This window comes from Coturnix japonica, chromosome 3, assembly GCF_054131305.1.
Source record: "Coturnix japonica strain WE chromosome 3, WE-NBRP24, whole genome shotgun sequence".
Taxonomy (NCBI): domain Eukaryota; kingdom Metazoa; phylum Chordata; class Aves; order Galliformes; family Phasianidae; genus Coturnix; species Coturnix japonica.
This window is the reverse complement of record NC_140665.1, coordinates 4,558,202-4,583,411: the sequence shown is the minus strand read 5'-3', so window position 1 is coordinate 4,583,411 and position 25,210 is coordinate 4,558,202. Positions and strand designations below refer to the sequence as shown.

General features: G+C 42.7%; 1 protein-coding gene across 3 annotated transcripts in view; it reads left to right on the top strand.

Annotated features, from left to right (window-relative positions):
• Nucleotides 1-25,210, top strand: part of LOC146761228 (uncharacterized) — a 415,444-nt gene that overhangs the window by 90,599 nt on the left and 299,635 nt on the right. The window contains exon 1 of one of the 3 annotated variants that reach the window (XM_085540936.1): nucleotides 9,225-9,511. The exons of 1 other annotated variant lie outside the window; for it this stretch is intronic. In XM_085540936.1, the coding sequence (XP_085397062.1) occupies nucleotides 9,447-9,511 (65 nt within the window). In that variant the 5' untranslated portion in view covers nucleotides 9,225-9,446. Of the gene's footprint in view, nucleotides 1-9,224; nucleotides 9,512-25,210 lie in introns of those variants that run through there. One more of the 3 variants, XM_085540934.1, reaches the window with a different exon arrangement.

Here is a 25,210-nt window from a genome sequence, read left to right as displayed (position 1 = left end):
AACAAAAGAGGAAATCAAGCATTGGCCTCTCAGTGCAAGATGCATCTTCTCCAGAGAAGCTCTGGACTGGAATGAATCGGATGGACTGCAGTAGGACCTCCTGGCAGAGTGCCTGGCATAGGCTGCAACAGTACATTTATCCACACTGATTAGATTAGAATTATTAATAGGGGTCTATGGAGTGGAGCAAAGGGTCATTTGGAGTTTAATTCTGTTCTCAGATAACTTCATTTAAGCTGATGGGATTGTTATTGTAGGGGTTTTATATGTTTATAGGAAACAATATACTCAATAATGAAGTCATGCATCCTTCTGCAAGATTAGGAGAGCTATTGTGTAGCTGGAGTGAAGTCTTCACAATTGTGTTAATTAAGTAATAGTGATTTGACTTTGTCTCCCCATAAAATGCATTTAAGAAGTGACTAAAAGCTGCTGAGAAAGTGTTCCCTCAATATAAATATATAGCAAAACAAGCAAGAAATGAAAGCAGCCCTGGATTGAGTAAACAGAATTGCTGACATGCCATGTTTACTTAAGAGAAATGATGACTTGGTCTGGAGTTTCAGCTTCCTGCTACCTTAATGTAAATGTGTATCAATTTAGTATTGAGCGTCCCCAGTCCTGATAGAAGTTGAAGGTGATATGATGGCAGGTGGTATTTACGGTGTGTTTACATGTCATTTGTTTCAGGCTTCAGACCAGAAGTTGCAAATGGCTTTGAAGTCTGAGATTCCATCCGGCTTCTTCAAAGTCAGATGCTGAGATCCGCATTTAAGGCAGTAGGTTGAAGTGGCCCAATAGGGGAAGATAGCAAGTAGGGCTGGTGGATATTTTCATGGTGGGATATGTGAGTACTCACGGGTAATGACAATTAGGTTACTTTCTGAAGGAAACTGAGGAATCTTGTACCAAACAACATGCACCAAACACGCTGTGATGGGTTTGTCATGAGGTACCTTCAAGGTCTTAGAACATGGTGACAAAACTTTTCTGATAAGTTTAATTTTGCCTGTTTTTCAGTGGCAGGGAGCCAGCTTCATACTTGGTGTAAATCAGACACTTTCCATTCACTTCAGTGAAACTGTAGTAACATACACCATTTGAAATCAAATTAAGCAGTGAACATGGAATGTGAAAATGCAGCATATTAATGCTTTGGGATAGGATTTCAGCTGTAAGTGAAGCAAGTCTCTCATTCATGACCCCAAGATGTGACCACAACATAAATAATAAACGCTGGCAGAAGAAAACACTTCCTTATCCTTTTGAAGATAGTGCTGTGGGTTACAGATGAAAGTAATCCCACCTTAGTTTTTTCAGTAGGATGGTGAAGTTAGAGGTTTGTTAGGCAGATGTGTAAAGTGATGGTATCGTGATCAATTGTCATTGATGGGTTGGCTCTGTATGATTTACTGTGTGTGATATATAGATTAACTGAAAGGAGTAACTGTGGCCTGGTGGTCAAATATATACCGAAAGGACCCCAGGAAAGCAGCTAGATCAAGATCAAGAGCCTTTTCCTGGCTGTGCATCCCATGACTTTGCCAGGCAACCTGAAGATTGTCTTAATGAAAACCTCTTTCAAAACCCAGTTTCCACTACAGGGGCTCCACTTGGAACCCTGTCAGTTCCCACCGACTCCAGCGACAGCCAGAGGAATAGTGCTTTGAAGAAATAGCTTTAACAGTCAATTCAAAGCTCATAAAGACAAACAACAAATATCTTCCTTCAATAAACTTTACACCACATTTTCAGAAAGATGTAATCCCATATATTGTCTTGGTAGGAAAATGTTCCTGTGTTGGTCTGGAAACTTCACACATGCCTCCTTTTTATTAGAGGTATATCCAGTCAGCTGTTCCATTGAGCTTATTTTCTACCGAGGACCTTGTTGGCTGTGTTTCATTAGATTCCATCTAGACTTGTGCTTTTACAAAGGTAATGGTAATACAGACTTGAGAGCCTTTAGTGGAATTTTAGGGTGGTTCATCTCCTTTGGAAATTTCGACAGCAGTCTGTAGATCTCACTGTATTTTCATGCTGCACGATGTCTTCAGTCCTGCAGCACAGGTAGGGAAGTAAACTTCAAAGGACAGAATGCCTCAAATGGGAAGGCAGACAGACAGCATCTCTCCCACCCAACTTATTCACAAGTGCTGTATGGGCTGTGGGAAGTCTTGCAAGAGTGTGATAAGCACTTTGAAAGATACGAGAAGGTGAGGAAGTGGATCAGAGCAGTCTGCATTTGCTATAGGGAGCTCCCAGACCCATGTGTGCAGCTCAGCTGTTGGGAAGGTGACAGGGCTCTGCCTGTGACCATCCCACCCCAAGCCTGGTTGTCCCTGCTGGCAGCTCACAGAGCAGGCTTGCATTTTGAAACCTGCAAGGTCTTGTGGTTTTCTGGTTGTTGGGTTTTTTGTGCTTAGTTTTATTTTGTTTATTTGTTTGTTTTTTGTCTAAATATAATTTGACTATATAAAAAGGGAGCCCTTAAAAGCTCTGAAGCAGCCAGAGGTATTCATTCCACTGACAAGTAACTTTAAAAACATGTCTTCAATTGAGTCCATGTGTCTGCTTTCAGACAGTTTCTACTGGAAATGCATTCACAAGTCAAGGCATTTCTGTAAATAATCAGATTTCAAACACTACAACTCCTAGTCATTTTGAATATAGTCCTGGAGTAGGAATAACAGAAATAAAACTGGCTGCCCTAATGCAGAAAAAGGAACTGTAAAGCCATCAGCAAAATCCAAATCAGGAAATGCTGCCAACTTAAGGCAAAGTAAACCAAGAGCAATAAATCAAACTGAAACATATTTTATTGTGGACTGAACAATACAGGGCCCAACGTTTCTACAGGCAAGGCACAAATATTCTTTTACTATCAAAACCAAAAGCTTTTAAAGCTTCAAAAGGAGCTGCAGGCAAAGGAGCAAATAATAAATGACAGTCAGAGCTGGTATGAAGGGACTTTGTGGGCTGTGTTATGTAGATCTTAGAAGATTTGCAGATGTCAAGTCACCCTGCAAGCACTGATGCTGACCATGCCATCCCCAGCTGCTACTGCTTGCAGCAGTTTGGGACAGGTGACTTAGATGAGCTTAACAAGTCAGCTCCCTTCAGCTGAGCTGCTGTGAGTGCCTGGGTGAGTGCTCATAGGTGGCTTTCATTGCAAAGCAAAATGTCTTTCTTTCACTGAAAATGATAAATCTGCCTTCCAATAGAGGTATAAGTCATCACATTTTGAGCTCAAAGCAGGGGCTGCTGGCCAGGACAGCTCAGTAAGGGGAGACATCCCCTCAAGGTGGCCTGGGTGCAGGTGGTGGTTAGGTCATGCTGGGCTGTCACGTGAGCCCACATCCTGCATCCTGCCGCCTCTGTACAGGGGCCAGGGGATGATGTTGAATTTTTCTTTTTAGTTTAATTTTACTTTGTTCTTTAGCATGTTAATTCATCTGAAACCCTATACACAGAGCAAATATACCTCTACATGAGCTCACCCAGGAGAAATCATGCTTGACCAATCTGGTAGCCTTCTATGAGGTCATCACCAGCTGGGTAAATGGGGGGAGAGCAGTGGGTGTTGTCTACCTTGATTTCAGACAGGCTTTTGACATTATATGTTCTTCTAGATAGGCTTAGGAATATTGGGGTACATGAATTCACAGTCAAGTGGATTAGGAACTGATTGACTGGCAGAGCTCAGAAGGTTGTGATCAGCGGTACAGAGTCTGATTGGAGGCTGTAACTAGTGGTGCTTCCCAAGGGTTAGTGCCAGATCTGGACTTCTTCAAACATCTTCATCAATGACCAGGATGAAGGGATAGAGCCCACCCTCAGCAGGTTTGCTGGGTAATGTCCAGAGGTCCCTTTGTACCCCTAAAATTCTGTGTTTCTGTGAGTACTGCAGAACCTGTCCCAGATGAAGGCATGTCACTTTTCAGAAACTGGAAAAAAATCGTCCTAGCCGCAGTCCTCTTTTGTCTGGAGGAAAAGCAGAGAAGGCATTGCAGCGTGTTACATTGACATGTGAGCAGCCTTGGCTCTTCATCACCCTTTTAAAACACACTTGGGAGCCCTTTACCCATACCCTCTGCCCTTGGGCTGTAACACGAGTGAGCACAGCCTGCTGAGGCCTGCGGCAGCCTTCTCCGTACCTCCCCATCCCCAGGGCTTGAGCACAGGCTTGTGGGTGACGTTCAGCCCACACAAGAAGATAAGAATTAAGACTGAAAGGAACTTCCTAAGTCATCAAGTCCTGTCCCCTGCTGTTGAAGGCAACCACATCATATGATGCCTTTCAAACACTTATCTATTTGCATCTTGAAACCATTTAGGTTTCTTGCCCTCACTACTCCTACTGAGAGGCTGTCTTTCTTCTGGTGGTTATAAACCTTCTTCTAATTTCCAGTCTAAATATGTCCAGTGCAGTTTATGCTGTGTTTAATAGATACTGAGAAAATAAAGAAGTCACCAACTTGCTTTTATTTATGGATATCAAGCCTTCAAAACACATGTATAAAGCTCCTCTGCAACCATGTGTATTTTTGTTTATGAGAATGGTGCTGGGAAGGGGACAAGGAGACGGGGACATTCCTGTAGAGGGTTTGTCCATGGTTTAGAAAGAAAGGAATCAGAGACAGAGGGTGGCCTGGGGAGCTGGGGGGCAAAAGGGACAGAGTAGAGAAGGAAGGTGAGGAGTGAGAAAGGAAAAGGCCACCGCGGCAGGCCGAGGAAGCAGAGGAAGAGAAGTGATGAGCATAGGAGAGAGTCTGAAGCAGAATTTGGGGGGAAGCCACTTGTAAAAATAAATACTGTAAACAACAAAACAATATTTAGGCAAGGGGCCAAGCAGATGGGAAAGTGATGTAATGTAGAAGGGGAAGATTCTGAGTTTAGCTCTAGGGGAAAAAAAACACACAATTCAGAGACAAATAATAGAACTGTTTCATCTGTGGGGAAGCCCCACTTGTTGGGCAGGGTCCAGTGCTGCTGCACGAGCTGGCAGCAGGCTGAGCTCTTGTCCCAGATGCAGGTCCCAAGAAAGAGAAATGCAGGGTTGGTCTTAAAGGAAAAAGAATCTAGAGAGAGGTAAAAATGTGTCTTCTGAGAGTGTTTAAATGTTATTCATGTCAATGCTGGGAACTTGAGAAGGGAATCAAGGGTTCAGAGTTGTTAGTTTGAGTTTGCTGGCACTCAGAATAAAGCTCCTCTGGTCTGTGAGGAGTTGTCATCATTAATGTGGAGATAGCTGTAAGATAGCATGCTTCTGCTTTGTAAAGATGAATAAACAGCCATTAAGGATCCTGTCGCCTTCTAGTTGCTTTCTGCAGAGTGGATGCTTGCACAGAGCCCTGCAGCCTGTATGGAGCGTGAATGGAGACAGCACAGCAGGGATGGGCATCAGCCACATCTGACCCTCCAAAGGTTTAAGGACATGCTTTGCTTTGAGTGGTCCCAGGGACAGGACAAGTGGTTGTTTGATGCACATCTGGGGGGCTTTGCAGTTGAGATCTTTGTGCACGCTGCATGTGAGGAGCTGGCAGGAGTATAACCAGTGCTCAGAGTGAGGATGGCCCTGGCTTTGGACTCGTAGTTGTTATTAACAAGAAATGTAAATGGAATTTTGTATGCTAGTTAGAGATCAGATGGTGATAACAGGAGCTCTGAGTTCTCCTCCTCCCTTAAAAGCAGATTTAGAAGCTTCTTTTTCCTCACCTTATGCAGGAATTCAGTAAGAGGGAACCTTTTCTGAAAGCAGTTCCTATGTTTCACAATCAGATCTTGCAACACATTTTTCTCAAATTAAGAATGAAAGCCTTTACCTCTTCTGGATGAGTCTGGTGTTTGCAAGTCCAATCCCAAACTGAAAATTAGCTGAAATTCATTCAGGATCATTAATTTTGCATTACTGTGGGTTTTTTAGAGCACTGGAGGTGGTCGCTTTATTTTTTTTTGCTCCCCAGATACACACATATGAAGTAGAGGTTTTTGTCCTTATAGCAAGACAGCCAGTTTCCATCAAGCCAATTAATGAACGGGAGGCAGTATTTAGCGTGTGTACCAGGGGCTGCTGTCTGATCGGAGAGCTGGGGGCATTGCCTGGATCTTAGTACAAGTCATCATGTGGCAAATTCACCAAGGAGTCTGCCAGCTGTTTGACTTCATTACAGTTTATCATTAAGTCTACCTCCTTTTTTATATCTACGTTTAATCACCTAATATCATTTTTATCAGCTTGTCAGGGCGTGGGAGAGAGTGGTGGGGGATTCCTCTTACTTCTTTATAGTACTTGCCTATTTTGGTAAAATATTATGGCAAGTTTATGTCCATCCTGCTTTGAAAAACAAGATTCAAGTGAACTAATTAGGCTTGTGAGTACCACGACATCTAATTAGTATTAACTCTCACCTGTGAAACATGATAGGTGTCTTCAGTGCAAGACAGATTTCCATATTGTTTAAAATGTAGAAGGAACCAGTAACTGGGAGCACCTTCACAGCTCAAACCCTTCACCTGTTTTTGATCGAGGCTCGTTGTTGTCAGTATGACAAGACCTGTCACATGCTATCAGAGAGCTGATCGGTAAATTCAAAGGTGTCTTTATCAGCTGTTTGATCACACATTGAGCCAAACTGCTCCTTGTCCCTTACAGCTCAACCAACAAGAACGGAGACTTCTTCACCATGTGCCGTGTGTGTCTTCTGCATGTGGGGATGTGTAGTGATTTAGGTGGAAGGCTGCTATCCTTGGTTAAATTTCATGTGTTTTTAAGCGAACACATTAATAGCATGGCTAGAAATTGAAATTCTGGCTGTGCAGAGATTGCCATGTATGCTACACAGGCATTGTGTCACAGGCTGTACTTGTAGTGGATGTACATTCTTGCACATGTCTTGATCTAGAAATAGCCATTGTTAGAAAAACACCTCCAGGCTTCCATGATATCCTCACATCAAGATACACTGTTAGGCTATGAATATATGCTGGTGCCATGCATGCAGTAGCCCAAGTTTCAGAGCAGACTAATGTTTGTGACTAGACAGAAATTACACTTTCCCCATCTCCTCCTCTGCCAACTCTTTGGTCTCGTGGCTGCATTCAAAAACTTACCTCTATCCAAGATAGTCAACATGAGTACTGCTGGCTCTGAGGTCCTCTTCTATGACACCTTGCCCATGTCCCCGAGGGCCTGGAGCTGGGCTGACTGTTCTCCAAATCGCTGCGTCTTTCTAAAAGGCTTTAGTGTCTCAAAAATTCACTGCTGCTGACCTTCTCAGATCTCTCAGCTGGCAGATTTCCACAACGCCATCAAGCTGGATGCTGTAACCTTTTAAAAAACGTTGTTAACGTAGGTTAAAATCACAGATGCATTTTAGGTTTGATTTCTCTTTTAGAAATTCCAAATTACCCCGCATATTGGAAAGGCCTGGTTTGGCTCCGAGCCATTCGGATAGATGTCATATTGCTAAACAAGATGGGCTTAGAAATATGCCTAGATGTTTCCTTTTTTATTTCAAACAAATACAAGCAGTAGATTAACATTTGGCTGACCCTGGCGGCAATTGCTAAATGTAATGTTTAGAGCAATCTAACACTCTGATCCTCTGTGGTCCTCCACAATGGAACATTGTTTTCAAACAGCCTTCCAAGTTGTACAAAACGTGGGCATTTCTACAACAGGAGCTGGGCCTGCTGACCAATGGATTAGTGGTCTCCAAAATGTGTGGCTGGTTGGCATTAGGGGGTTTCTCAACCCCGTTGTGTGTGGAAGGGCAAGGTGTTCCTGGAGCTGACTGCTTGCTTGTGAGTCGCTGATGAAAACATAATACTTCTGTATCATTTATAAAGTTTGTGTGATGCACTGCTGAGGAAAGCTTTCCATGAACGGGGAAGCCAATGCCAAAAATGGTGTAAGCAAGCAATAGAGTCGAATCATGTGAGAAAAAAATTAAATTTTCATGTATCATAAATGAAATATACATTAGGGACTCTCCAGCAACCTCCAGATTCTGTAAGTTTTGGACTGGAGCTAAAGACTTAAATCATGTAGCCGCAATGGCCTGTAACACATATATGGAGGGTAGTGCCTTGCTATGGGCCTGCAACAGTAAACAAATGGAACTAGTTTTGGAGAACTGCTATTGACAGTAAAATTCTAATTTTGCTCCAGCTCCCAGAACAGATGTACCTCAGAGTCCATAGACTGCAGTACTTAACTGCAGCTACTCAGCTGTGACCTTCAGCCTCAGGCTCACTGCAATAAAATTTTCATGCAACCATATGGAAGAATATTTTAATAGAGATTTACTGTCAGTAACTGTCCCAAAGGAGCAAATAAGGAAGCTGTAACATATTGCGTACAGTAAATCAAGGGGACTTCAATGGAAAAACGAAACCTCCCCGAGGCAAGCATCTTTAAAATTACAGGCAACACTTAGTACAAATATGTGTACAAAGGACTAGATATGCACTCAGTTAAGCAACTCAAAATGGTTTTGATTTGAAGATATATTTATTAGAATTTATTTATTGTGTTTTTTGAGCAGTAATGGGGGACGGGGGGTCATCTTGCTGGGCTCACCAGCAACTGCTGTGCAACTTTGGATTAATCGTCTGTGATGCTAAACAGGCAGAAGTGGAGAGATGGGGGGAGAGAGTGAGCACCAAGTTGGTGAGTTCACGTGGCAATTGGCATCTCCCAGCAAACACAACTGCAACAGCGCTCTCCTGGCCTCCCTGACCATGTTGGAAGATATTGCTTGAGAGCAATTACCTTTGCAACTGCGTGGCTGCTTCCTGCAGCTTTGTGGAACTGGTGGGGAATGAAGGGGAAATTCCTGCTGGAGCGTGCAGTAGGAAGCAGGAAACAAAAATACCGCATCTTTGGAGGCTGTTCCCTGCTGGCGGTCCTCTGGGGATGTTCATGCAGAGTCTGAGAAACATAAATGGGCAGAGATCCGTCCATTTGGAGGTGTTTAGAGACTTAAGAATTCCCCCACTAGGGCTTTATTCTCCTGCCTCTTCCTTTGCCAGCCCTCTTGCAGGAATCTCTGCAGCTGGATAAAGGCGAACGGGAGTCTGAATTTCCCCTCTGTTCTCACACTGAACACACACTTACTCACTTAGTTGCTTTAATGAAGCTAATAACATGACAAGGCAATAAATCAGGAACAAATAGATTAAATGCTTACAGAGGTAAGACTGAGTTATCCTTTATAATGCTCGGTACTAAGTGTCATGTAGAGAACAGCCTACCCAAAACACACAGATGTATGTTGAGCACACTGAGTCATGAAGTATGCGATGAAAGAAAGACATAGCGAAACCCAGAGAAAAAATGCCACAGACCAGTAGCAGGATGCAAATCTGTCTTTCTGGAAGAAAAGTGGAGTGCTGCGCATGAGGGACACCAGGAAGCTGTAACAAAGAGGAAATGGCTGAATATGATGAACGCGGCACGAGGATTTCATTCAGTGGGTGCAGCCGTGAGAGTAGCCACGATAACCAGGTAACACATGTATCAGCAACCTAGTTCAAAAGAGCTTTATGATGACCAATTCAACTATTTCAATTGAAGGACGGGTTTAACAATAAAACACCTATTGCCTACCCTGGATAGCAATTAGAGTTGTTAAAGACGATGTTTTTCTTCAAAATATTTTTAAACTGTATTTTTCAGCCATTTTTCCCCCTAATATTTTGAAGCAGCTCTCTGAGCTCCCCTGTTCTCCTTACACTCAGATCTCTCATTCTGCATGGAGCCCTCCCTTCCCCTGCAGTGTGAGTGCCACCATTTCACTTAACTCTTGCTCTGCTGTGCAATATCTCTCCCACAGCTGCATGCACTGTGGCATTTAATGAACTACAAAGATCTCCCAGTATGGCTTGGTTTTGTTTTCTGTTTTCGTACATTTTGATCCAGCTCTAGTTTTGGGTTTGGACAAACCAGAAAAGTTCCTCAAGGTTTTTTTTAATCTCTTTTATTTCAGTGTTCTCTTTTCCATCTTAAAGTTTTCTGTTCAAACAGTGCCCAAATGAGGGGATGGTAAAAGTTATGTTTTGCTGATCCACTGCTGACAGAGCCTTTGAAGAGAGACAGATCACTGCCAGTCTCTGAGCATCACAGAGACTGTCTCTTCTTAGCTCAGTACCATTTAATCACCTGCAGGCATCCCAATTACCATAAGCAGAATTACTATCCCAATTAAGCAGCAGTCCTTGCCACTTGGTGTCATTAGGCTTAATTTGGTTCCTTGGGAAGTGTCCTGATTAAGTTGATTACCTGATTAAGTGGGTGTACTCTATGTGATGGGCCTGATGCATCAGTGCTTTATGCCAGTTCTGCTTGTTGATTAAAGCGCTATTATGGCAGCATAGGAATAGAGCAATGCCAAGGTGAATCTGGCCTGTTGCTTTTAGCAGTCCTTGTCCAAGCAGATGAAACTGGGGTGAAACTGGGCAGTTGTTTTTATTCTAAGAACAAAACAATGAAATTGGGTGCCAGGGAGATATAAAGAAAGAGGACTGAGAAATGAGAGGTAGGAACATTTAGAGTTAAAATGATAATCAAGCAGCTTGAGTTGCTACTGCTTTGCACTCTTTTTTCATGCTTGCAAATTAGTGATGTGGCATATTAACCCAATTCACCCAGGAACCTGAAAACTCATGTCTGAGAATATGGTCACAGTTATGGTGTCGAACTTTTCTTATCTCTGTTTGTGTTCCCTTGCCACCTCTGGGTCTGCCATGAAACAACACAGTATTAGGAGCCACATTCATTTACTGGTTGACATCACCAAAAGCAATGATACCGTAAGAAAGGTTAATTAGGTATCATAAAATAAATCTCTCTCTCTCTCTATATATATATATATGTTATTTCTGGCCCAGCTGTAAATAAGAGGGAACAGAAGTGTGACTGGTAGAGAGTGACTGGGAATGCTTTCTTTTAGACTTCTATTTTATGAATGAGAAATCCTCCTTTGGCATTCTGTCTTTTGATGCGACTGTGGCAAATGACAGCATTCACAATTTGCAGGCTCAGCTTTGAGTATTAACTCCATGCCTAAATAAAACCTGTAATAGGATCAATCTCACATAGCTTTGGGCATGTTTTTTGGAAAGTTTTGCAACAGGGGTGTTGTGTCTAGACTTCCTTTATAGGCAAGGAAGAGAAAAAGGAACTCCTAGGGTCAATTCAACCTGAAACAGTTGTCTGCTTTCGGACAGTGCATACCAAGTGAGTGTCTTGGTGCAGCTCAGAGGTTAATGCCTATGTTGCAGGCACTCAGACGTAGCAAGGTGAACCAGATGCATATTCTTCACTGAGGTTGTTGTAGTGAGCTGCAGACATGCCTGTTGCTTTCAGCAGAACGTGTTGAGAAAAGCATCTATCCATCTGGCACGAGGTGGAGGGGTAATATCTCTGCTTACTTTTATCTCTTGTCTCTTTCATCCAGAACATATTGCTGCAACTGAAGTTAATACAGCTATTGGCAATGATATGAACATATTCGATTTTTTTCCTCCCATTAGGTTTTCTTGGAGGACAGGAAGCAATTTTCCCTTCTGTCATGCCATTTATCTAAGGATAAAGGAGGAGAGATGCAAACCTGCATTAAACCATCTTTGCTAACAGAAATCAGTTGTCCGGCAATATCTGTTTGATCTGTCCAGCTGATGGAAGAGATACAGAGCTAACTAAGCTGATGCTATATTTTCCGGGCTGTTAGCCAGCTTTTATCCATCTTTTGGGGCAAGAGGGGGTCTGTATATTCCAAGAGGAAGAGAGGAAGGCTTGTCCAATGGGCTCATCAGAATGGGAGCCTAGCTTAGGTGCTTTGAAAGCCTGGATGTGATGGATGTTGTAGTGGTAGATGCTCTCCAGGTAAAAGATTCTTAAAATAGCACGTAGCTGTTGTAATACCTGTGTCTTCTCTTTTGCTCATCCCTCCAAGTTAGTCAATTCCTTGCACAAGGGAATGGAGACATTTCTCTCTTTATTCAGCAGACAATTTCCAGGAATCCTCCCTGTACTGACTTCTGTGGCTGATGCTTTCTGTGCTGGGAAGTGACTGGATCCCACCAGACCAACCTCTTCCTAGACATTTTCTTAGGATTTTATGATAACCCCAACTAAGCAGATTGTGTAGCCCTGACCACGAGAAGTGAAAACAGTGCTTTGAACTGCAGTGCCCAAAAATGCCTTTCAAGGTAACTGTGAGATAGAGGGGTATATCGCTGAGCAACAACACATTTAAATCTTCTTTTCCTTTGGATAATTCAACCCCATACATCCCATACATCCCATTCTTATCAGGAGAGTAAATAGTCTGAGCTGAGGAATTTATTCAGAGCTTTATTTGTAAGCATTAGCAGGACAGATAGAAAACTAGAGAACCTCATTACAGAGTTAGGCTGATACACACCAGCTGGACAATCTGGCCCTTTGTACTGAAATCCTGTAAGAATGTACATTCAGCTGTTGTGACCCGAGCATGTGCAGTGCATTATTTCCTCTATCCTCGCAATCTGGCAAGAAACTGCAGTGCCCTGAAAGGTTACAGATGTGGCCATAAAGTTAGCAGGGTGACTTGCTCAGCTGCATGCGTCACAGCTCCTACTCTGAGGTGTTTGCTAGTTTGTTGTGGTTTAACCCGACACACCTCAGCATAGGGATCCCCTGGGCTAGCCAGAATCTGGGCAAGCATGCCATGTTCTGCAGTAGAGCTGCATGGGAGCGGTGCCTGCTGGCACAGCCTGCTCTCCTTGGTTGCTCAGTGCAGATTTTCAGTGCTGTCAGCATGCAGCGCAAGCACTACAAGGAGGCTCAGGCTCACACATGCCTCAGACTGGCTTTTGCTAAATAATTGGGCATAGACTTGAGTCATCCTGCCACTTCATTCTGTGCTCTTGAAAGCACATTCCACATTCCTTGTCACACTGATGGCAGCAGTGATTTCACTGTTTGTGTTACTGGGGTAGGCAGAAGTTGCCCCCTCAGCAGTGATGGATCAGCTCCTTGTGCCCTGTTCATGCTGCATGCTCAAGGTCTGCTGTTTGGTTTTGGCTGTCAATGAGGCATCTCTGCTCTGTGGCCATGAGCAAGCTCCTAGTCTGAATATTCACATCAAATGTACTGCAAACACTTCCTAACAGTTCTGTGCTTCCTATGGGCTCGGTCACTCTGAAAACATTCTTGCCAGCAAATGTGTTCACTAGAACACGGATGGGAAGAAAACACAGAAAAGGTGAAAACATAATTGAATCCGATGCCTTTAAAACTGAAATGAATGAATGTTGCTATAAAGTATTTGCAGTATCCTCCCAGATGTCTCTCTCATACTTTGGATGAACTTGGCTCAGAAGTACTTTTTTTTTTTCTTTTCAGATTTTGCTTTTTAATAAGATTTTGAACAACATTATATAAGCAATACTAAAAAGGTATATTAAATCTGACACAGTCTTTCATAGCTGATAAAGAAAAAAGTGCTGTAGCCTGCTAACACATCATGCTCTCCAGGAAAGCGTTGGTGCCTTGGAATGGGTTGGGGCCCCAAAATTCAGTGCTTTCCTGCATTTTGTGGGGTAGATGTTTTAGGTTTGTAAACATAACTTCCTACAGCTTTCAGTGACACAGCCAGAACCCTCAGAGCTCTGTCTTGTGTTTGTAATATGACATAAAATGTCAGGATGTGCCTTAGGAGATTTCCACCATTACAGATCTCAGAAACCTCACGAGGAAAGCTCATCTCCCAGAGTTCTTGTCGTATTGAGGTCAAAATCTTTTAAGAACATGGCTGTTCTAAAGAATTAAATGTGAACCCGATGTTAGCACTGATTTAATCTTGCTCGTAAACTTCCAACTCAAGCCAAAACCTCTCTCTATGCGGATAGCAGGAATGACAGCTTGATGGATCTGAAACTTTAACAGTTGTGTACAGTTGGGATTGCTAAGCAAGACAAGAGATGTGTAGATCTTTGGATAGTCCTAGAAGGATATACAAGCCCTTCACAGGCTTGTCAAATGAAAAGCAAATATGGATTTATGTGTTGGGATGAAGGAAACAGGAACCTTCCGACCAACAAAGGTTAGGAAACCTCTTATATTTTCTGCAGCCACGTGTGCACTTGCATAAGCCACAGGGATTCACAGTTGATGCTCTGCATGGTAGAAGCAGCTGAAGTGGTTCCAGGAGACCCTTGAAAAGGAATGAGACCTTCAGGTAATGAAGTGTGTTGTTAGGGATTTGTTTGTTTGTTTTTTACAATTAAAGGAAATTGAATCAAAGCCCTGGCTTGATTTCTCTTCATGGATTAGTCTGTGCTAATTATTGCTATTAATAGAACTGTGAGTACTCCAGGTCCCAAACGTGCGAAGACTTGTACAGATATTTTGCATGCCTATTGAATCCCAAGCTGACAAACAACTGCCTGTACTGTTCAATGTACATGTCTTTGCAGGATTTGGGCACGAGAAGGGGGTTGGAATCACTGTTCTGCCCAACCAAGGCAAGGTCCCATTGAAAACATGAAAGTAACTCCATTCAAACACAACTCCTAATCAATAGCTATCACTGAGACTCTCTAGCTAGGACTTGCATGGGGGAAAGCAGTAAGAAGTCACAAGTAAATGACAAAAATCAATCAAAAGCAGGGAAGAAAAAACAGCCTTTTTGCTTCTGATAAGTATCAGTTCTGTTTCCACTGCACTGGCTTCATCCAAAGCCTGCTGTGATCAATAATATTTCTCTTTACTTCAAAGCACTTTGGGTGAAAGCCTGTTGCAGCACATGGCTGGTTGCAGCTGTGTGGCTCTGGGCACAGCTGTGCCATATGATGAGCAGTGGTGCAGCCACCCTGTAACTTGTGCTGCACTCAGGGTACGGAGCGTCTTCTAATCACAGGATCGCAGGGGTTGGAAGGGACCTCAAGGGATCATTGAGTCCAACCTCCCTGTTATAGCAGGTTGCCTGCAATATGTCACACAGGCATTCAGATGGGTCCTGAATGCCTTCACATAAGGAAACATCACCACCTCTCTGGGCATCCTCTTCCAGTGTTCTGTCATCCTTACTGCAGAGAAATTCTTCTGTATATTAGTATGGAAATTCCTGTGTTCCATTTTGTCCGGTCACTGGGCACTACTATAAAGAGCCTGTCTTCATCTATTTTCCTCCCACGTCCCTTTAGATACTTACAAACATTAATCAGATTCCCCCTCAGTCTTCATTTCCCCAGGCTGAACAGCCCCAGGTCTCTCAGCCTTTCCTCATATAGGAGATGATTTAGGCCCTTCAACATCTTTATGGACCTCTGCTGGATTCCTTTTAGGAGATCCCTATCTGTTTTGAACTGGGGAGCCCAGAACTAAGCATAGTATTCTAAATGTGGCTTCTCTGGGGCAGAGTAGCAGGGAAGGATCAGATCACCTCCCTTGATCTGCTGGCCACACTCTTTGTAATGCATCCCAGGGTACCATTAGCTTTCTTGTCCAGCAGGGCACACTTCTCACTCATGGCCATCCTGTTGTCCATGTCCAGCCAGTTGTCTACTGCCATTCCTCTCCACACTGCTTCTGGAAATAGGAGTGTTAAAGGGTGTTTTCTGAAGTATCAGTGCCAGCTACTTACTAAGCTGCAATGTGAGCAGGAGTCACTGCAAAAAAGCAATTTCACCTGCACTGCAGTGTGGTTCTGTCCCTTTTCTTAAAGAATTTGACTGTATTTCTTTGCTGTGTTTTGCTGTATCTTGAACTATCAGAAGGGAGACAGCAACTCTGAACCATGATTGGTTTGGCTGCTTTTACATATGTGTATGTGGAACAAACCCACTGCAAGCTGCTGGGTAGACTTGAAGAATACATGTAGCTTTTATGGAGCAACATGGCGCTGTTCTTCTGAAACGCGTATTTGCATTACAGAAACACCGTGTTTTCTTTGCAAGGAATCATAGAGTGCTTCAGAACACTAATGATGTTATTAGTAGGTGATACACTTTGCAAATGGATGACAAGGAAGAGCAAATACAATTTCCTCTAAATTTGGCATAAATTCTATTACCTCTCTTTCTGTTGTCCCATAGGCCAATAGTACAGCTTTCCTGAAGCATCTGCTTCCTAGATTATGTGGTACAGTTTGTTCTCTTGAAGACCTGTATTGTTTCTATGGAGATCAGTGAAAATGCTTAACGCTCCACACTTATATAGGGATTGGCATTTAAAAAATACAATAGGAATGTGAAGTTAGGCATCTGAATGCATTCTGAGGTACTTGGAACTGGTGTTCCTGGTGGAACAGCAGCAATGAAAATGGTGCACTGTGTTTAGATTCAGGCAGGGAGGTACCAGGCTCCTGTATTTTGAAAATCTTGGCCAGTGTCTGCAAGTTATTTACTAGTCAGCCATACCTTATCTTAACTACTATTTCTACATAGTTAAGAGAAATATTAGGATCAATCTCAGCAGCATCTTTAGGCATCAGCTGAGGTGAAGGCTTCGCAATGCTGGACCTTACTGTAAAAAACTTTTCCCGTGCTCTAAACAAATGCTGTACAAAGCATCTTAGGGTTAAGAAGGGGTGGCATTCCCCCTCTGCAGAGAAGAGGCAGAAATACAAGCGGTTTTCATGGCACTTGGTCAGGAATCTCTGTCAGAACTGGAAAGAGAACTCATACTCTGTTTTCTTCTCTTTGAGTGATCCTAACATCAGAGCAGCTCTTCTCCCATTGCCTCCCTCACTGGTTTTAATAGTGTGTGGCTGGACCTTGGCATTTGAATTACTTCTGGTGATCATTAAGCAGCATCTTGCAGGACCTGGGTGCTAGAACTATTAGATCTATTCTACATAATTGATATAATTTACTCTTGAAAGTCAGAAGGGAAAAGGACCCCCTAAGTTTTGATTAGACACTAAATTCATTATTTCACATTAGAATTGCCTCACCAGAGGACCAAGGATACTTACTTGATTCAGTAACGAGAGCTCCAAAGGGTACTAATTTAGTAAGACTATTGACTGTTCATTACTGTGATGTTGCTCAAATAGCTGAGAGCATGTGTGGTGTTTAATGTGATCTTAAACATTACTATCTACGGTAAATCAGAAACAGGGCACAAGTGCTATAGCTGCTGTTTAATGATGTATGAAAAAGCTGCCTGGTAAAGTGCACCATTAAGAAAAGCTAAAACCAGTGCTGAACAAAGACCTGATGAAATATTGACACCTTTGCAGCCAATACTGTTTCTTTTTACTTGGAAAGTGACTGAAGTCTGGCTTTCTGAAAAATCACGCTGAACTTGAGCAAAGCCATAGCATAAATGCGGTGGTAGCAAATTATGTATTAGGGGAAAAAGAAAAGGAAAAAATAATAGTTTTTAATACATCCTTACTCAGTTTATGGACAGGAGAATTCCAATTCTTCCATTATCCACTTTCCATTAAAATATTGAACTTTTCATCACCCTACCCTCAACTTTTTTTTTTTGTCCAATTAGAATAATACTCTATTTCTAAAGTTAAAATGTCTTCCTGAGTATTATTAAGGATGAAGTAAAGGTCTCAAAAATGTAAACCCACCACCGCTCAGGGAAGCTCTGCCCTGTCAGATATCAGTGCAGGCTCTTGGGCAGAGCATCACGGCTCTGCAGCAGACGTGTGTGCTTTGCATGGAAGATGCTCCCTTGCTCTGCACAAGCATAGATGAGAGCATGACTCTGCCTAGTGCTGTTAACACTGCTACCTGACTTGAGGCCCATACCTTGCATCGCTGCTTCCCCTTATTTCAGCACAAAGCAAGTATGTGTGCTTGTGGACCTCATGCCAATATAAAAGTAACCTGACTTCTTTTAAGCCAGGGAAGTACCTCTTCAGCTCTGTGCACAGTGATTCAAACGTCTGTGCAAATGAGGCTATTTTTGTTTTAGTGACAGCTGTCTTGCTTTCCACTTCTCTGTTTCATTTTCCTCTTTCCACAGAGCCTGTGCTGTTGTGTTATTTTCTATTTGACTGATGAGTGTGAGCTTTCCTGGTCCCATCAAGTTGCATGGTTCATTCAGCCTGGAAATTAACAAATACAAAACTGAGAGGGCAGCCAGAAATGACCAAAGCAGGGAGATATTTCTTTCTTTTTTAAAGGGAGTACTTTTTCACACAGTACATAATGAAATTGTGCTACTCATTGACGCAGGATGCTGAGGAGACCAGAAGAATGAATCTGATTCAAAACAAAATAATGGGATTAGTCAACTTTATTAGCTGAGCTCCATTGGTGGTTATTACTGAACTGTGTGGAAGCTCCAGTTCAGAAATTTCTGGAGCCATTGATTTTTTAGGAAGCAGGACAGGGTACCAGAAGAAGGTTATGCTTGTCTGATCCTTATGTTTCCATCACTGAGAGCTGCAGGAGGCTGCTACCAGGGGTGGGGGCATGGTTTTGAAGCAGAATAAACCTTCTTAATGCAAACCACTTTGGAGGACTTTGAACCTCATTGGGAGCTGCAGACTCCTTTGCAGAGGTGCATGATGGCAACACAGTGGGTTCCTAAAGTACAGAATGGACTCCCTCCACTTTGTGAAACCAAATTGTTTATCCTAGACGTGATCCAAGGTGCTAGAGCATGGATCCTGGCCATGTACAGATCTGCTTGATAATGTAGCAGATACCATGCTTGCACGCATGTATGTGTATATGCTGACTGAGAGATGAGCAAAAAGAAAAGAAAAATCACGAGGTAAAGCTGTGTTCCAGCAGCACAGCAAGTTATGTGGGGCTGCAGCAAAGCTTTGTCGCAAGTGGGTATTTTAAAACTAAGTAATAAAAGAGATTGCTGAGATAATTGATGTAGATCTGTAGATTGTGAGAGAAAGTGCCCTGAAGAAAGACCCTGAGACAGGCGGCTCATTCAGGTTGTAATTAACTCACAAAGAGCAGGTGAGGGGAGGGATGAGCCTCCAGCCTTTTCGCTCTTCTCCTTAAACAAAGACCTTTACAACTATGTGTATTAGAGCCTTTGGTCTGCAAGTTTTACTCTCACTCACACCATCATAAAAGATTTAGAGGGCTGTATCTTTTTGATTACTAATTTATGCTGTTTACAGATGGGTAAAGGGAAAAAAAGAAAAGCACTGAAAACTCTTAAGAGCTGTGCTTTGCTCTTAGAAGAAGCTGGCGTTCATCAGACGGTGTTGTTCAACCTGATACAGGATTTTGTATGGTGGGGGAGTAAGGGCAGACCCCAAAGCAGTAAGTTCTTCATTAAGGTAGAGCCCTGTTCAGCCAAGAGGGCTCTCAGGAAAGGAACTAGGATTGGGGATGATCCTGGCTTGGGAAAGTGCCTGAAAAAGGACTCACGTGAAGAAGAGCCTGTGCCAAGGGTTTGCATCGCAGCTAATTTTGTCCCAAATTGTGGGCAAGCTTCAGCTGCCTTCTTACATCTGCTTCCCTGGGACAACATGAGATTGGCCAGGATCAGTGGGAGTCAAGTGTGCAAGGGATGTAGGTGCAAGCCTTCCATGAGATCCATCTGGGACCTCTGCAACTTTGCCTCTATCTTTCTTTCTCTTTTTCTTTCTTTTGCTTTTAGCCAAGCAGAAATCTGACTGTCTTCCTCCCCAGCAATGCAGTCGGGACATCAAAGGTCTGCAAATCATAATTCCTTCCATTCACATCTTTTTTCCTGGGTTTCTTAAACTCATTTCTTCATCTAAATACGTGAACAAAGCATTTCCTCTCCTTAACTCAAGCCCTGAATGGATCCAGACACCCTTTAAATTAAAATAAAAAAAGGCATTAGGATGCTGTCACTGCTTGAGAAAAGCCAGAGGAATCAAATTAAGGCCATCACCATTCCTAATTCACACGTTTGTGGGAAGGAAAATTGAGACTTCAGCACCATGACTGATAGAGTCCCAGTTTGTCATGTTCTTGTCTTAAAAAATGTGTCTTGGTGATTTGATAGATCACAGGGATCCTTTCCTCTGAAACAAAGACATAGGAGATGCTCTTTGGCTGGTGGTGTAAAATAGGAGCCACTTGAGGATGTGTCCTCTGTTAAGCATGCAAACAGTTGCACTGAGAATGCTTGCTTGAGGTTGAGGTGCTGGCTGAGCTGTGGTCCAGGCAGAGCCTTACTGGGGAGACCTTGCCATGTGAATGCTAAAGAATAAGCAATAGCAGGGTCACACTTCAACTATCGGCACCCAAGCGACAGCTATAATGTAGGATGCAGGTTATAGATGCTGTTAGTGTAAGTGGGCTCAGCTGCTCTTGGTGTCTGTAGTTTTGCTCACTATATGCACACATGCTGCAGATGCTTTTCTTTTAAAACGTTTCCCCAGATCTGCTCTCTTTAAGCTGCTCAGAGTTCCACAGAGTGACTCCCAGAATTAACCAACTTCACAAACAATTCACTTTTCTTCTTAAAATGCAGCAGAGCTGAGAGAGACATTTTATTATGAGAAAAGGCTGGCTCTGACGTCTAAGGAAAGAAGGGAGCAAAGTAGCTGTCGTGAGTAGACCTCTGCTTTTCAAATAGTTTAACAAAGCTCAGCGGATATAGGTCTGAAATTTGCACCGCACTTTCCAAACATGCTAAAGTGTGGATACATGCACACACACATGCATGCACAAAAAACAACCCATAATGCCAGCACACGCTTCCCTAGTTCAGAATAACCCTCTTCCCTGAAGGCCCACGTGCGCAAAGTTGCCAGTACATAACGGCTCATGTAACTGAATTTTAAACTCCTGAAAATAGCAGCTTAGATTGGAAGTGCTGACATAGGCTTAGTGACAGCAGTGCCAATTTAACAGTTGTATGCACTATGGAGTGTTCTTGCAACATTCCTCATTTGAAAGACAATCTGTGCGTGGTATAGGCTAGTACAGTTAAAAAAGAATAAGAAACTGGGGGGGGGGGGGGGGAAACCTGTGGTCTTGGCTGACAAACTCTGTCAACCAATGCAGTCTGTGCTCCTGATGTTTACTGCTTGAAGCTAAATAGGATATTTAGCCAAATTTCAATTCCTGCTACAAATAAAGCTCAATTTGTTGTGTGTGTACATGTGTGAGAGAGAGATGATTGCTCATTTAAATGACAACTTTATATATGATAATTACAGTCATTAATGAAGACACACTTACTTTACCCATAGATTATGAGGATAAAAGAAGATCGCCCAAGAATCACGTTCTGGTGTAGACTTAAGTCAATAAGAAAATTAGTCCAAATACTATCCGGAAAATTGTGCTTAAATAATGCCCTAAAGGTTAAATGAACAATGGATGTAAATACAACGGAAGACATTTTAAAAGAACACTAGAGGTCACTGTTGCTACTTGAGCAAAAGCTTTTTCTGCTTCCTTTTAGTCACTGAAGAGCAAACATTTCAAGAAGGGGGGGGGATGTGGGGGGTGTTGGGGGGAAGAAAAGTAGTTCTGTTTCTATATATTTCAGAGCATGTAGAGTTTGATATCCTGAAATATAAACAATGTATTGATATGGAATGTATGGCTGTGTTATGGTTGTGAAACAGTATGTGCTGTATGTACCAAGAGCTTGGAATCGTAGGACAATACAGTTCTATTTTGTGCAGCATCTTTCATACAAATGGCATCCCCAAACACTTTATGGTCTGTAGTACTAAATAATATAGCTTTAAATTACAGTGATAAATAATCAGTGCAAGAGGAATTAAATGTTATGGGCAAAGGACGAAAGAAATGTTCTATATCTGTGCAAAGGTATAAATTACAAATCAGAGCCAAAGGTAAGTGAAGAAGCCAAACAATTAAGCTTTGTAATGCAGGGGAAATACCTCAGTCTTCCCAAATTATTCATGAGCTGGGTATAAAAAAGGAAGCAATCATCCTATGCCTAAATGGATTTATAAATATATATGTATGTGTGTGTGATGTGTGTTTCTGTGTACATATATTTATATCTGAGGAAGAAATCCCTGTGTATGCCCAAGGGTGTAGACACTTGCTATAAATGCAGGACTAGATTGTGGCATGTTGCATTTGTGACAGCCTTCAGCAATTAAAAGGGGCTGGTTTTAAAGGAATACTTCTACTCCTTGATATGGTGGATAAAATCGTATGCTTCATGTAATGGGGATATCAAAGGCAGAAGGTGAAACGTTCTTTCAGAACACAGCTCATCTTTTCTGGGATCTTGATTACCTCTTAAATACCATTGCATTTCAGTGAACAAACCTGCTTCTCTAACAGCGGCAGAAATTAAGATGCCAGTGTAAATAATGATGATAATGAGTGAGAAGGAAGATAGATAGACTGACTGTTTTTGAAGGACATTTTTTCTTCCATCTTCAAGCTCTAGTTATTCCTTTGTCCTTCAGAGATTACGCTGCTTTTTGGATGTGGGCAAAGGTAGTTTACTAGTGGTGGGTGGTCTATAAGATGAGTCCCTTACCTGCCAAAGCCATTGGGATCACAATTCCCAGCTCCCTAAGAACAGTGTAAGAGCTTCAGATACTTGTTCAGTCTTTCTGAAACCTCCATAGATCTGTTGACTCTGCAAGCAAGGAACTCCGGGATTATAATCTCACACAATTCTCTCATTTTTAGAGATAAGCCTTATCTTTTGCAGGCTGTCTGCTGTCTGACTGTCCCTTTTATCTGTACATCTGGGGTTTTTGGATATCTGGCAGTCCACTCAGCTACTGCACTGATTGGCTGCAAGATGTCTGGACAGTTGGCCACAGGCACGTAGATCGAGGCTCTGTCCCCTGTGTGTTGCTGTCTTAGCATCACTTTCCTTTAGGATCTTCAAATGCTGGCAGCTCAGTGTAATCCCAAGAATTGAACAGAGAGTTACAGAAACAAGAGAAGAGAAGCAAGAATTTCTGCTCGTGTATTTCCCTACATACCCTGTATCTGTGTTAAAGCTGTGGCCTGCTCTACTTTATGTCCCAGAGCTGTGATTTCTTCCTGTCTTTGCTGAAATAGTTTCTTCTTAAAGCATTATGAATGGATGTAACTTTTAATGTAACCCCACCCAGACCTGCAGTGTTTTATGTTTTGACAGCTAAAGCATTCCTACACTCCAAGATGGCTTCATTTTTAAAAGTGGAGTTTACTTTGGATGACAGTGCATTGGTAGCTGCTGGGTGATGCTGGGCATACACAGTCAGTTCTCTGCAGTGGTGTTTGTGTGGCTGTAATTTTCTCCTTGGACATCTTTGGACTGAGAAATGTTCTTCACTCTATACAAAGCCATCCTATTGAGTTAAGCCTTTGGAAGTGAAACTTCACAAGTCATTTAAAACTAGTACATTGGAACACAGACAATTAGTGGGGGTCATGAATATGCAGTTCAAGGCACCCTGATCTTACTGAGAGAGCTGCTCAAGCATTGTGTGGAAGCCCAGCTTCTGTAGCTTGCTGTGGTTGTGAGCTTAAGCTGGACGTAGCCTGATAAGGGTGGGAGGGAATGAATAACTTACAAAGATTAGCAGAAAATTTCAATTCTCTGCTCTTGATTTGCCTGGTCATACTTTTCTTTGCTGACGTTTTAGCATTACTCTTTGATCATGTAACACCTGGCATTGGATCCTTGTATGTGGTCTTTATTTGAACACTCTTCTCATCACAGCAAGCAAAGAAGAGGGGATCATTAAGTAAGAAAATAAAACATAATAAGAAGAGTCCTTTCTGGTTTAGGAGAAGAAGAGATTCCGCAGAGTACGAAAGACTTGGTAGAAGGTTCTACATTCTCTCACTTAAGAGAAAATACAAGCCAAAGAATGTTTTGCTAGTAGCTCTCATGCCTTGTTTATCTTCTAAGTTAGCAGCAGAGCCACATTCTTCCTTCCTGTCAAGCCCGTCTTAAAATTCTGTTCCTTCCATGCAGCATTTGATGAGTCTTAAAACTAGAGAGAAAAGCCTATGTCCTCTCTTCGTTCTATCATTCACCTTCTTAGATCTCTACTTGTCAGGTGTGGACACTTTCTTCTCTTGGGTGTCTAACCCAAGACCAAGATCTTGTTGTTGCCTGTGAATTGGCAGTGACTTGGTTGGGAATCTGCTGCTGAATGAGCTGTGCAGGTGATTTCCTGATCCTTTTTTCTCTCCTGCACTCATAAAGAAGTAATGTATGTTGCTTGGTGAATATGCAGCACCTAATATAATGACAGCTAGTCATTACTGCAGTGCATATTGTAAGTGGAAGACCATGGAGCATTTTTAAAGACCAGAGTACTTATTTCCTTGCTAGTCTTTTTTCCATATTTTTCTTTTTTGTCTGTTCAAAAGATACTTCCTCTGAATAACAGTGGAGTTGTGCTTTCTTCTCTTGCAGTTAGACCCATAGAGTAATCCTCTCATTAGCCTTCTAATTAAACCTGGTAAATGGAAAATTAAAACACTTTGATAGCAAGAAACACACACTCAGAGGTTCTCCAGTCACAGCAGGGCAACCCAGCCATTTTCATTGCCCAAGGTGCAGGGAGCATGGGTGGGCTGCAGAAGGGCTAGCCAAGGTACAGCAGGCCGCCATGTGCTGGGCCTGCTTCTCATCACTCCCTTCCCATCTGGCTCAGGCAGTGGTGTGGCCCATGACCATTGGGGCTGAGTTTTAACAGCCTGTGCCAGCAGGCTGCACGGCAGGCTATGGGATTTTGGCTCCTCTGGGAAGCCGGGGAGAAGCCTTTGGTCAGGGCAGCACTTTCCCAGCCAAGTTGGTGGCGTGATCCAGAATCTGCTTAACAAAGCTGAAACGTGATGGCACAAGGCATTTAACTGATGTCAAATTTAAATCCCTATTAAAAAGGAGTGTTCTCTAGTCTGCACCAGGCCATCCATCCTGGTAATCTCATTCCATATTTCTTTTGTTGTTGAAAGAAGAAGTAGATTAATGGCAGCACAAATCTCAGTAGAAAGAGCGTGTTCCTTATAAGGCAGGCTTGGGGGAGAGGTGGTGGAAGTGGTAACATAGGACGACTTTGTTGCCAGAGAAAGTTGTGTTTGTACCATTTATATTTGAAAATCCGTCCCCCCCCAGTCAGCATTGTTCAGCCAAATCAACTCCATCTGGATGAATGGAGCTGAGGATTACCTGTCAGAAAAAGGCCTCGATGGCACATTGTGCCCTGGTGCCAGGTGTTAACCGCCTGCTGGTGGTGGTGGAGGATCCACATGGACAAGGGGCGGCTGGCAGAGGTGCAGCCGGGTGGGATGGGAGGGTCTG